Below are 15,255 nucleotides of genomic sequence, written 5' to 3' on the forward strand. Positions count from 1 at the left end.
TTTACACCCCATCCTAGAGAACTGTTTTAATGCTAGATGATCAATGGAGTTGAAAGACTAGTCTTGAAAGCCACTGCCTGCTACTTATTATATTACATTAAACTGGGTTATCATTGTACGTATCTATTTTTCTCAGCAGTCTTGTCAACATTGACAGTTTTATGCATTGAATAGCCACCTTCAATAATTTAACACTGCAATTTCTCTATATCTGCACTAGTGACTTAACTGCATACTTGAACATTTTGGAAACCAGCATGCTTGAACCTATTAAACCACCTGCTGCTTGCCACAAACTTGGCTTGGGGTTTGCCATACTTATCCTTAATATCTTCATAAATATTTCTTGCTTTTGCTTGAATGGCCATTGGACTCAGGGGCACTGAGTTCTGCATCTGATTTTCCATCTATATTATTAATAGAATGTCCCATCTTTGATATAGCACCTGAACACTTGTGTTCACTGTTAAAGCAGCAAGACCTAATTTGCTTGCAAGAGATGACAAACTTTGTCCTGCTTTGTACTTAATTCATTTATAAATGATTGTTTCCTGGCACTGCCACTTTCTGTTGGTCCCTTTCCCTTTATCATATTGCATAAATAGGAATGAAGAAAAAAAAGTTTCTGAAAATTTGTTTATATGATTAAAGATTTCAGTGAAGGGAATGCATTTCATCATAAATACTGTAATGTAAAAACCCACACAATTCCAGTTATTGGGATTATCACAAATGCAATAGTTTACTACCCATTTATAACAGAAAACCCAAGTAAACTGGAAAGTGCAAAATTGTTTTATGGTAGTGACTGCCAGAAATGTGTTTTAGAAAGATATCACAAAGCCATTCAAAATAGATTCTTATAACAGAATATGATAATGATGAAAGGGTAGTGCAATTTCTATTATAACCTTTAGATATAGGTTAGTAATACAGCTAAATTTAACTTCCAAGGACTTGGAACATATTACAAAAAAGTTATTGGGTTCACATTACAATATTTTCACAATACTTCCATTTATCCCTACAGATGCAAAATACATTTCCATATTTTTCAGTTTGCACCTGCTGGCAAAAACTTACATAAAGTCAAATATTACTTAAGTTGGGGAATTCATGTATATATAAGAATATGTAGAGGTGGATTTAATGGCAGGTGCACTGGGTGTGCACCCCGACTTCTGAAGGGCCCACACAAAACCCCAAATTAGTTGAACATATTAGTTCAAAACTGATTATTAATCATAATCAGTTTTGAATAAAATTTGAATAAATTTTATTGAAATATAAAACATTAATAGTACATATTTTTTTATTTAAAAATATTTAACTATGTATTTTTAATTTTGTTTTTTTTTTTTAAGGGGCCCAATATTTTCTTCTGCACCTGGGGCCTCAACTGACCTTAATCTGCTCCTGAATATGTCTCCTCTTGACAGATACAAGTAATCTAATTGCTATTAAATTTAATCACTTGTTTCTATTTCAATCCTCTTCAAAAGAGAAGCATTCAAATTAAATTTGAACCACTTAGTATATACAGTCAGTCCTTGACTAGCACAATAGTTGTGCTCATAGAAACACTTGTGCAATATAAATAATAGGCCCTATGGGAAAAATAGGGTTAGGTGCCAACCACCCAAGATTGAACACATTTGTAACCAAAAAACATTAACAAACAAATAATTGTAGTCTTAGTATTGGTAATAAAATATTGCTAATGCTTTTATTGTAAGCACACTTTTTCTTTGATTTTCTATCCAAAAACAGATGACAGCCATTCCATCTCTTCCAATTCTTTGTCTTGATCTAATGGATTTTATTAGACTGAGTTCCTGCTATGAAAGGATTTTCTCTGCATTAATAATTCTCAGATTGCCTCATTTAAGACTGTAGCATGTGCAATATCATATTTTTTTGTTTTGCTCAAAAATGTTTCACAGAATTTCATATTTTCTGTATGGACAGAGGCAGACTGACCATAAACCTTACTGAGGAAACCCCAGTGGGCCAGATGCCAGTGTGATTTTGGCCATAAATGCTAGTATGAGGGTGTTACAAATTTTCCCCCATAAGAATTTAACTCAGTCCACCTCTGTCTATCCATATTCTTTCTCTTTGAATCTAGAGTCTTCAGCAGGACACTTGCTTTTTACACCTTAAGTATTTTACTCATTTTTAGGGAATAGAGCACAACCATAAAATGAGGCATGCTTGAGACACATAAACAAAGCTGTGTGAGCGCAGCAACTGAATAAACACTGTAAAGGCAGAGACACTAACTACCTCACATTTTACTAAAACACATTTTTGGAGATCACAACCATAAAACAAACCATTTTCCAGTTCTTTCTGCTGGTGGAATCTGTTATAAACTACCTAATTGCATTTGTGATAATACCAACAGCTGAAATTGTGCCAGTTTGTTATGGCAAAATGTTTCCCCTTCACTGATAAACATACTTTCAGAATCTTCATTCCTATAGTGTTGCATTCAGTTAGGGTTATTCCACATTGAACTGCCATTTCTTGTAAATAAAAAGGAGAATTATGCATAAGCAAATTAAGTTAGTGTTAATACAACATAGTTACCTATTTATAAATGATCAAATCAGTGTAGTGTAAACATGTTACATACAAGGACTGACTATCCCTAAACAATTTCTGCTGCCCCTATTGAATTAACCTATAAAAATCATTCAAATTTTTATATATCTGATCTATTGTATCACTTGACTAAAAGTTTAGTTTGGAAAAGTGTACATCAGAAAAATAGACTATTCTATACTGATGAAAGAGTAAGACACCAAGTATTGTAAGTATCCTTCCATTAAGACTACCAATTAGTGGTCAGTTTTTTTATATGGGCTATTCAATCTGCAGTTATTGAACTAACTACTTCAATTTCAGTGCTTCAGCTGATATCTTACCAACAATGTAATAATATGGATTATACTAACCTACACTGTTTGGAGAATTGAGAGATTAATATAAGCTAGAACTCTCAAGTCTGGAGGCCTCATTTTAGGAAGGAGTTACTAGAAAGAGTACAAAGGGCAACAAGATTAGGGAGAGAAACAAACTTACCAAGGGCCAAGTTCTGCAAATTGTAGCAGTTGCAAGGTAATCTGATTGAGGTGTACAAGGCCTTGAACATGTTGAGCAAGCTCAATGCTGATGGCATTCTTCCTCAGATTACAAATCTGAGGGGGCATAGATTCAAGTTGAGGAAAGAGTTGTAGAACAGATGTGCAGAAACTTGCCTTATCCAGCAGGTAATTGATTGCTGGAACACTCTTGTGGAAGTTTATAGCTTAAATTTAAGTCTGAGCTAGACAGGCATTTGGAGTGAATGGGTGAAGTGAGGTTTTTGGCTGATGCTGCATAAGCTTGGTTTCTTGCATTATATGCATCAACTAGCACTAATGCTAAGTGCCTTTTCTATTTAGAAAATTTCAGAAGGGCCCTTATGTACATTTGTTTATAACTTAGTACACCAATCCCAAATGTGACTTCAGTTTAGTATAGCAGTGGTTTCCTTAGAAAGGAAAGGAAAAACATTTTATACTATTAAATTTATTAACTATCTAATTTCTGTAAAAAAACAGAATTATACAGAAATTCTGATAAATTAATGCAAGAGAATCTTAGAGGTTTCAATATCCAATAGGATATTGAAATAGACTATTCACATGATTACCACCAGCACTCTTGGCCTGAAGCACTACACAGCCACCAATAATAGTATTATGAATAGGATGAGGGGAGTACATTTAAACCCTATTATAGAATGTACTGTGATGAGCACTGGCAATCATCATGTGTATGTAATTCTGCTTTACCAACACCAGACTCATGTTATTGTAACCATTACTACATACTCAAGTATACTAGTCAGACTAGCTGATGTGAAGAGGCACTTTGCTTTGAAATATACTATATATTTTAATGATTTTATTATACATATTAACTTATCTTATTGTATTTTAATGCTTTTATCTTATGTGTATATATATATATATATATATATATAAATTTTTTATTTAAATAAAAATATTTTAACCAGTTAGTCAGTTGTTGCAAGAAACTGATAGAATCTTAGATGGTTTGAGGTACATGATCACAGGGCTCCCTCAAAAGATATGCCAATAATTACACTACATAGTTCAACATAGAACTTAAAGACAAGCAGTTATTGCCAGTTGCACTAAACTGCTAGTATCTAAGTATAAAAACACTGGCACAGGCAAGTCTGTATTAACAATCTCATACCACCAGGACATTAACACCAAGAAGTAAGGCAACATCTCTTAATGGTGAAAGGGAATGAGATGAAATGCAGTGGACAGATACTTGTTAATAACATTCAAAAAGACTGCCAGTGCAGTGTTGCATCACAGCAGATTCCAGTTGCAAAACTGTGGCTACTGAGAGTGGTCCAAAACAGGTGTTTGTGAGGTTATTTTCAAGCAAAAGGGTCTTCACCAAGTGACATTCAACATGAAATGGTTACAGTGTATGGCAAAAAGGTGATGACATGTTTTTGGTGTAATGAATTTAAAGCAGGCTATGTTGACATTGGGCAGACAGGTCTTCAAGCAAGACAACTTTTGTGCATTAAGGGTATCATTCTTGAAAACAGGAGTGAAACAAATTTGTGAAATTGCATGAACAGTGAAGATAAGTTCACCATTCATGATGTCCTTTGCTTTTGAAAGGTGTGCTACCACTGAGTGCTCCAACAATTGGAGGACAAAGCAAGACACATGGGATGACTGGAGAACCTGTTGCAATACAGCCATGAAGGAGTATTTTCCTTGCTTGCATAGTCATAGCAGATGAAACATTTGGTTCATCACTTTACCCCAGAGGGCAAACAAGACTCCATGACCTGGAAACAATCTTGCTGTACACAAATTCTAAACTGTTCCCAGTGTCCAAAAAGTCATGGCCTGTGTTCTGGGATTGCCAAAGTGTTCCTTGTTTGATTTCTTGCTGAAGGGAGGAACAATCTATGCACAGCTTTACTGTTCAAAGCTGGAAAAACTGAAAGCTAACATTTGATGCAAAAGACCAGGACTCCTGACAAACAGTGTGATTTTGTTGCACAGCATAGCTTCACACTGCCCACACCACTCTTGAGTGGTTGTGCCATAGTTGTTTGTAAACTGTCACATCCCCTATAGCCCACACTTAACCCCTTCAGACTTCCATTTGTTCTGCCTTCTGAAAGACCTTTCAGGAAAGCATTTCACCATGGATGAGAAAGTTCAGGCAGTACAATGTTGGTTACTGCATGTGGGCATGGGACTTCTTCAGTACTGGTATTGATAAACTGATCAATCATTGAGACAAATGCATCAATAAACCTGGACTTTGTGGAGAAGTAGTGCATGTTCACTTATTTCTTTGTGATTTCAAATTTTTATTATCAAACATCATTGAGGAAAAGATGTGTTGCCTTTTTTTATAACAGGACAAAACTATAGACGAGTGCTTTGCATCTAATCTGTTTGAGGGAGAGGCAGAAAGTTCACATGATGTCTAGTACCTAACACTTAATTTATAAAGTGTATTCTTTTTATAAAGAAAAAAGTATAAACTACTCTGATTAAATTAGAAATTTATATACATTTGAAAATTTGTCTTTTGTGATCAGCAATTATCTTTGACTAGATAATCATCTATCAGATAGACTTCCACCTTCCTTGGTATCTTTGTCAACTGCTCTGGTAGTATTCAAATGCCTTTTACTAAAAAATGCAAACTTACATGAAAAAAACCTAGGCAATTGCAAATAATGGAGCTTAAACATTTGAATCTCATTTCCCTGTAATTTAACAAATTCAGTTTAATTCATATTAAAAAGCCATTCAAAATAACACTAAATAGTATTAGTGAGTACTAAACCATATTCAATAATTACAAGTTTGTATTTAGAAAATGATAAGTATTAATAGCTAAACAGACTTACACTTGATGAAATTCCACCTACAAAAATTCGATTAGGGACCAGTGTTCCATACTTGGGGTTACTGGATACAGAACTTGGTGGAGAAGGAGGCACTTCCATTCTATCAGAAGACTAGAAAGGAATTAAGTAAATTATGCAAGCAATAAAATCAAATAATCTAGAAGTAAGGGATTAGAATTTATTTAAAAAAGGTAGATATCCAAGTAATTTGATTACTTCTACATTCAGTTTGTCTTAGGAAGACAAAGAGGAGTCTTTTTAGAAGTCATGATTGTTTAAGGCCCAGAAATTGAAGCTTTGACAAGGATCAATTCAATGTTTTTAGAGTGCAAATATTACCAATGCAACTGGTAGCAGGAGAGTTTTTTTTACCTTCATGGGGCCCAAGGTAAAATGGAATTTGGGGGGGCCCATCAACATTAAATTCTTCCACTAATTAAAATCAAACATGCTAAATATTCTACTGCACCTCAGTTCTGCTTGGACATGCACTCAAGACTGGTTGATAATAATAAAGTAAATTCTGTTTATACTCTAGGATGATCAAATGGTTAGGAGTTCATAAGATAGATTACAAGAAACAGCACTATATTCAGCAGTCACAGGCTTGAACCCTAGTCACTCATGGCACATGTACTTATGCAACTGACATTGTGGCTACCTTGTTTCTGCTATTGTACTGCCTTAAGCATAAGGGCAGTGGCAATGCTAGTTGTATACAAGGTGGCAGCCTTTATTTTTTAAATAAACTATCTAAAAACTAAATATAAAATTTCAAAATTGGTATAACTATTTAAGGAACTAAATAAAATTTCCAAAATCAGTAAAGCCATTTTTGAAAAACTTGAATTTAAGTTAATCTAAATGAAGTTCAACCTGCCAGGTAGAAAGTTTAGTTTCTGATAAAAATAAAGCAATCACTTTTTGAAAGGGATTTGGGGACCCATCTGATTGATGCTCTAGGCAGATGTCTTTTTTGCCTACAGGATAATACCATTGACTGGTAGTTGCTTTGGTATACTTTAGTCCATTAAGCTCTGCTGGACTTAATATTAGATTATCCAATACTCAACTTCAATAAAACAGCTATCTAAAGCTATCAAGAAATATGAAGAGCTAGGAGGTAAAATGTTTAAACTTAATGCTTAGTTACTACTAGCTATATAAAGCTATTAAAGGTTGGGTTCTTTTAATTTTTATTAGGGACCAGACATGCCCAATAAATCTTAAATCACTTTTGCTTAGGAAAGTTTTTGGGTACCTATTACTAATAGCCAAAACAAGTCACTGCTGAGTCAACTATCAAGTTAGTTGCACTTAACAGTACAGTAGCAAGTAAGTGGCCAGTTTAACCAAAAGTCATTGAAGGTATAGATTCATTTGATGATATTCAAATTTTCTTGTTGTGGCCTCAAACAGGCATTTCTAATAGCAGATCCGGGCATAATTTTTGCCTAGGTAAAGTACAGAAAAATAAGATATACAAAACTTTAAAATTAATTTTCCTACAGGTGAAGAGGAATTTCCTTTTATGGATCAGCCCTTAGATTCTATATAACTTTAAACCTGAATTGAACTTCAGACTACAAACTTACATTAGTATTTATACAATAAGAAATTATGTATAGACTAAATATCAGGTAACCAAAAAGTTGGTTCCATGATAATTAATCTGTATCATCATTTATTGCAGATATTTGTTCAAGTCTTAAAAACTTGAACAAGAAATGTAAAAGTTGAGTGGAAGTAAACAATGGACAATACTAGCTAAAATAAAGACAAATATTTGAAGTGAACTTCAGCATGTGCAACACAGAATAAGATTTGGTATTTCTGTAAATAAGCCATTTTGTTGCACATCAGTGACATGAAAGCAAAGTAAAATTTGTAGAACTCATTTCCTCAGTTTAGTACTTGTCACCACCAATACAAGCTGGTTAAATCATTCACTGTGTTAACAACCCCTGGCATGTTGGAGTTGAATCCAACTTGGACCTTTATTTTGTAGTCTGTCAAGTAATGCATAAGTTTATACATTAACTATAAATTCACTGTTCTCTGGATGCTTACACATGTGCTAGTTTATATTTAAAATTAGCTTAAGCAACTGGAGGAACCATTTGTCACTTCATTAAAAGAGGATTTCACACTTCCTAGGCAAGCAAGTGACCATCAGTTGTGCTTTTGAAGTGACAAGCCTTCTACATAATTTGTAGAAATGCCTTAAACTATGATTTTTGGTCACCAATATAGAGACCAAAGAACATAGCATAGTACCATAAATTTAAATTAAATTGTGGCCCACTTATACAGAGATGTATATACAAGTAGCAGTGTTTATGGATCCAAACAGTTGAACACTAAACTAAATTCTGTAGCACTTTTGAGGTGCTAATGTCTAAACATGTTATTGATTAAGAAACATGATTTTAGACAGATGTGTCAACTTACTATGCTTCTTGACACTTATCTGAAATAATTTACCTAGTCCAATGCAGATTTCATACATTTCTAAATCAGAGCCCATGATAAATTATCCTTTCCAATTTAGTATACTAGTCCTGACAAAAAGGGACTGATTGCTACAGTTTTACTTCAGAAATACTGAATGCACTACAGTAGACTCAGATCCATCAAGTCTAGTTGGATTTAGGAACTTGGGACTATGTACATAATTGAATCTGATTGTGTTATTTTAAATGTAGCACTTGTGTAACAGCTGTTGCTATTAGAATAGGACATTGTGTCTAAAGCTCTACTCACTGAGTAGTCAAATCACTATGCTATCTCTAGTAGAAACTGCTGAAAAACAAACTTGTTGGCCATATTATTATGATAATAGCCAGTAGATGTTCTATGGGCTTGAATTAAACCATAGAATATATGCAATTTTAAACTTGTACTAAACAGTTTAGCAAATACGAGACTATTTTGATGATTAACAAAGAATTTAGCTCTTTGCACATACTCAATATTAGAAGGCAGGGTTTGACAATTTATGGCCCACAGGGCCTGACTGCCTATACATACCTTACATTTGATTTACCAGAAAAAAGTGACATAACTGATAGTTGAGCATATTTTAACTATAGTGACCAATTTAGAATGAAGTTGTTTATACTGAATGCTATAATAAGAAAAACATGTTTAAAATAAGTTCAGTTATAAAAATAGACTTAAATGCTACTGAAGTGGATGTGTTTGATAAAGCATTACAATTATTAGTCTGCATCTTTCAGTATATTACTCTGTCAAGCATTGCACTTTTCTTGGTCTGAAATCTAAACTTGATATTTCAAGTAGTATTCTATAACAAGTAATTTAAGTTTAGCTTTGAAAAAAATATTAAAAATAAGAACAAAACCAGATGCTGTCAAACTGACTAACTTTTCTGCAGATGTGCATGAACCTCTATTGTTCAGAAGAGAGAAGTTCAAGAGACCACCTACATCTTAAAGGGTCAACTAGTCTTCCATCTTTAATTTCTGGAGGATAAGTTTCATACAGATTACCAATGTGACATCCAACCACCATCCCCTTAAGGAAACCCCAAACAATGGGTATAGAACCTATAGTACTTAGTACCATGTTTGGGTTGGAGGTTGAGAAGACAAAAGATGATATGTTGACATTAGACTTGAACTTCTATAGACCAATTTTCAGGAAATTAGTGTGAAGGAAGGTTTGTTCCAGAAAACAAATGATAAACTAGGAAGATGAAAAGTTGGTTCTATGAGTTAAGTTGGACAGGTGTTGGCAGCACTTGTTTGGACTCAATAAGTTGGAATCAATTCAGATTGATACCTAATGCACTACAGCTGCACAGGCAGAATTGCAAGATTTATATTGCAGTATATCTGAGACAATATATGTAAGGGGTTACTTCTAGCAGAGTGCCAAATTTTTATAAAAAAAATTTGGAAAACTTTTGGTCAATAAGTGTTCTCACTACTTTGTAAATAGTTAAACCTTGACAGATTTAATACTAGATCCTTAGTGTTAAAAGCCTTAAAATTAAATGACCAATGTTTATATTTAATATTGGCAACCTAATAGGTTTATCTTTGGTTTGTTAAGCTCCAGCTCCTTATAAAAGTCAAAGAAATGTAGGTTGCAACTGAATCTAAGTTGAGTTGGATCCAAGCACTAAAGCTTGTCATATCTATAACATGTTCTAAATAAAGTTTGATAAAAAATAGGGAACTTGAACCCTAGGCTAAGCACAGAACTCTACTGGGTTATTTCCCAGTTCCAAGAAACTAGATATAGTAATGACAATTTCACTCATCCAACAGTGTTCCTAACATCCAGTTCCTGGTGTTTCATGGCAGGGATATACATCTGATCATTAAGCTTGTCAATGACAAGCTTACTATTTATGATAGGAGTAACTTCAATTTTTATTGAAGTTACTATTTTCATAATTTTCTTTAGAAGCTTGTATTGACATATTTGAATGAGTAGTTGGTCATTAACAAACAGTTAACTATAACAAGTTAAAGTTGAAGGTTCAGTTACAGTAGTTTACAGCTCAGATTCAGGGGAAGCAATCCATCCACCAAAAAAATACATTAGTACTTTCAAAATGGATCAAGCCTAAGGAGCATTATAAACAGGATTCCCACTTCATATGATTGATCATGAGACCAGAATGCATTATAACAGGAACTGAATGAACTATACAAGTGGCCACTACTTTGTAGTATGAAAAATCAAATTTAAAGAATTCAATATAAAATTTGCAGTTGCATCTGAACAATTATCCTTGAAGCTTGAACTAGCAAATGATTTAAGGGGTCAAACATGAAATTAGGTGGGTCAAAACAGATTAAGTCTAGCACTAGATAGCTAGTTCAATTTTGCAGTGCATGTTTATAAAAACATGCTTTGTTTAGACAAGTATTTATTCAGTTATTTTTATTTAATTTAGAAATTTTATTTAAAGACTAAATAGTTAATTTAGAAATAAATTTGATTGTTTATGGCCATTTATATAAATGTATGCAGTTAAATGCAAACAGCTTGTTTATATAGCTTATTCCATTTATAAAAAAATGGAAAAAAGCAAGCTTCACCCCACCCCAGAAAATGGATTTTACTTCTTACCTAAAAGTGGTAAGAATTATTGGTTGTGTAAATAACTCACTGCAGCCATGCCTCTTCAAGTTAAACTGTGAGGGGCAGGGATCTACCTGGACCATTAACAACTTCAAGCACTTTGAAGTCGAAGTCTACTGACTCATAACATGACATTCTTGAATACAGTATTGGAATACAGGATTTGTGCTTAAAGTTACTCTACACCATTGATGGTTAAGTTAATTTTTTTAGCCCAAAAAAAAAGTACAACTTGCACTGTTTTAAAGTTCAGTTAAAACAATTTTAATTTTTAAGGTTAAAAAGAAAAGCCCACCACAACAATTCTTAGCTCCTATGAAGGGGAAAATAATTCTGCTCCAGATCTCCCTCTGGTCTATCAGAAGTGTGGCAAGTGCCATTTATCACACTCTTCCCATACAAAGGACTGCAATATACCCAAGTAGTTAATTTATAGAACATTTGATTTATCAAATCACAGGTATAAGTAGTTCACAATTCAGAAAAGTGAGGGATAATCAAATTTTGTTCAAGCATAAGATTTGATTATCACTCTACAACTGAACTTTTCAGAGAAAGTCTAGATTAAAGTTAGTGTTAAAAATAACATAATCGAAAGCTTGCTTCCTCCGTTTGTTTCAAAAACAACGAAGCTAGGCAGCCAGTCAAGGAGAGCAAGTTCAGGGTAATGTCAAAACCAGCGTCTGCTGGAAACGCCAACTGTTATATACGAAAGGGCACGACACTGTTCGAAACTCCTTTAGTAAAGTCTTGTCACAGTAGTTGATCTAAGTTAATGATTACACACGAGTTTGTCTGAACTGTCGTGTGTAGTTGTTTCGCGCGAACCGGCACCACGCTGGAATTTGTTCGCCCGGCAAAACAGAATTCTGTATTTTGTTAAAAAAATATGCAAATACAGTCGTAAATGTTGTGAAAAAGTACAGTCACGCATGTATAATACTGTACATGTCGAATCACCTGTTACTTTTAAGCCGATTTACTTACATTCAAGGGAAAATTAAAGTGTAAAAAGTTAAGTTACTTTCAGTTTTACCGATAACGCAATTGCAAATTTTATTAGTGGTCGTGTTATCATGGTCGGTCCAGAGTTCAGAAAGCCCAGGTAAGATAATTAATGGTGGGAAAAGGCAGCAAGTTTTCCTTGCCTTAGCTGAGGAGGTAAAAGATTTGGGGCTCTTAATTCTAAGCTGTTCCCTTCCTAAGGACCGACCGGCTGTATCAGTTTACGATAGCATGATCATTTTTCGTTCAATTTTAGAATGGAAATTTCCCTTAGGATGCAACCACTACAGTTATGAAAGCAGTGTGGCAAGCCATTCGAATCAGCTATTGTCACTAAGTGCTCAGCATCGGTTCGACCGCATTTAATTTGCACTAAAAAACGATCGGTCCCATTATTTTTTTATAGAGCTGCGACTAAGGAGCATGTAATTGCAACTAATGGCTCATTGTTCGAAACTGGCTTTTATTGCACATCAGTAGCTTTAAAAGCATCAGCAAATGGCAGTAAAACAATTATTGTTGGGTTCATTTTTATCAGCCCTATGGTAAAAACCCAAGTACAAATTCAAAAAACTGAAGTAATTTAACGTTAACTGTCACGGTGAATCGTTGCAGATAGGAGAGCGCTAATCAAGGGCAGTTTACAAACTAAAATCTACAGTTTAAGGCCTCGTCTACCTTAATATTTTTAAGGTGATTACAGTGAACCGGTGAGGGGCCTTACATGTTATAGCTTCGGGTCAAGTTTAAATCCAGCTCTGGTGCCAATGCGTCTAGTTGCCCTGTGAGGCAGCCGAGTCTCATCTCAAACCACTGATCACTAACAGAAATTAAATTAGGATTTGAATATGAAAGTGAAATTCTTGGCAAAAAGTTGAACCAATGAAACATTCATTGTAACTGTTCAATTACTTCTGAAATTGATGACAAACCAATAAAGTTATTCAGACATTTGTTCGTCTTAACCACGCCTGTAGCTGACAGAACTACTGTTGCAGTTCTGCTTATATCGTGGGTGGTTCAGTTGCAGACCCCTCCGCTGAAACTGCCACCATATACTTGAAGCTTCCACTGACCTAACCCAATTAATTCTGGTATACAGTACCAGTAAACCCCTCTAGCATCCTTTCTAACAGGGAAAAGAACGTAAAAGAAAAATATTAGGGTCACCCGGAATGTTAAACTACCTATGTGTCGTGTCTGAATTGAGTGTTCTCTGGTCAATTTGCTGTTTTTCTTCCCAGAAGACTCCGTTTCTGGGAAGAAAATTTGCTATTTTTTATTTAAAAATAAAAAATAGCACAAGGCATAATACGTTAAGAGTTTAATATCTATGTAATATCGATGAAGATACCCACAGATAACTCTTAAGAAACTACGATGGTAGTGTGGGAGGCATCATTTGATCTGCAACTCATATTGTGCTTTTTTTTATGAAAAGCACAAACACGAGGTATTAGAACCTGTAGTACCTAGTAAAGTACTTGGGTTGGAGGTTGAGAAGATTTGTTGACATTAGACTTCTGTAGACTAATTTTCAGGAAATATGTATGAAGGAAGGTTGTTCCAGAAAACAGCAGTTGAATGAATAAACCAGGAAGATGAAGTTGGTTCAGTGAGTTAAGTTAGCCAATAAATGGATGTTGGCGGCACGTGTTCTGACTGTTTTGAAAGAACGAGAATTATAGAAGCCAATTCAGAAGAGCAGTGCCCATGAAGTATCGTATGTAGAAAAGGCAAGCAGCAGAAACAGTACGTCTGAGACAGAGTGGAGAGACAAGTCGTTAATTAACCTAACTAACCTCCTGAATTTGGAATCTAGAAGCCTGAGGTTTTGGGGGCACTGCCCCAGGTGTGGGAACAATATTACATGGTAGAGTGGATTTGCGATTTGTACAGAGTTAAGAGCTGTTTGGAAGGAAAGTAACGCCGAGAGCGTTACTAATAATTTGCATCCAATGCCATACTGCTCCAATTTGTGCAGCAGTCTTGCATGTGCAAGAGTATCAAAAGCCTTTTAAGATCCAAATATATGATATCAAAATTATTCTTTGCATCCAGTTGCTTTGTGACCACATAGTATCCAATCAAATTGGTCGGACAAGACTTCCCCTTAACAAACCCATGCTGTGTCCCGAGCTATAACTGAAGTCTTGTCTAGATGATTCTGCAATGCTTTAACCAGTGTCTTCATTAATTTCCCTAGAACAGAAGTCAAACTAACAGGTCTGTAATTACTTGTCACCTTTGATCCTTCTTTGTGAATTTGGGTTGTATTTGCACATCAAGTCCATGGATACCACCACCGAGTTCAAGGAAGCTCTCATAATTATGGCTAAGGGTTTGTTTACTTCCTTTGCTGCCTCCATTAATATAACTGGATAGATTCCATCTATGTGCCTTTATGTTCATCCTCAATTTTCTCCACTGTGCTCAGTTATTACAAATAGACTAACTTGGCAACGTTGTGAAAAAACTCAAGATTCTTCCTATCATTGACGGGACTCAACTCTGGTATTTTCCACTTTGTGTGGGGAGGACAGCACAGTTTATGGCATCACCTGTGCTACCCACGAGGACGTTGCCCAGAGAACTTCCAGGTAATAGCTCAGTTATTTTTTAGGAGCATTAGCAACTAAGGCCATATTACTCCGGGATATGCGGTGGTCATTCCCTGATTTTTCCACATCCTCTGTATTTGGTGGATGACGGGCTCGAACCCCGGTCTAATCAAGAAGCGTGTGCTACGCACTGCTGCTCCTTCCCACCTGGCTACGGAGGCAGCTCTTTAGTACCTGGATAAGATGGACAGCTTTATTAACAATGAAAAATATTAAGGAAAATGGGATATACCTAAATGAGCTGAAGTATTGTATAGACAGAGTGCGAGTGATTTTTAATGCAATACCTGTTCATTTACGTTTTGGAAAGGTCTCAAAATTACATGTGCTTTTCTGTTTGGGGCCCAAACAAAATTTACGACTTCCTACATTTACAGGAAATTACTTTAGGGGTATTTTTACCCCACGTGTGGGCTTTGTTTCTTAACTGTATTCAGAAGATCCTGAAGAATACAATGTGGTTAAAAAAAAAAAACTAAAGTACCAATATCTTCAGCCTCACTCCCCCTTGAATTAAAAGCTGATACTTGACTGAGG

At 35.0% G+C, this 15,255-nt stretch overlaps 1 protein-coding gene across 1 annotated transcript in view; it reads right to left on the minus strand.

Annotated features, from left to right (window-relative positions):
- Positions 1 to 15,255, minus strand: part of LOC150090353 (uncharacterized) — a 92,475-nt gene that overhangs the window by 58,639 nt on the left and 18,581 nt on the right. Inside the window, exon 2 of the mRNA XM_090369085.1 lies at positions 5,975 to 6,085. Coding sequence (XP_090225211.1) covers positions 5,975 to 6,085 — 111 coding nt within the window. The remainder of the gene's footprint in view (positions 1 to 5,974; positions 6,086 to 15,255) is intronic.

The sequence above is a fragment of the Mastigoproctus giganteus genome, chromosome 2 (assembly GCF_048544385.1).
Source record: "Mastigoproctus giganteus isolate SK-2022 chromosome 2, ASM4854438v1, whole genome shotgun sequence".
NCBI classification, from domain to species: Eukaryota; Metazoa; Arthropoda; class Arachnida; order Uropygi; family Thelyphonidae; genus Mastigoproctus; species Mastigoproctus giganteus.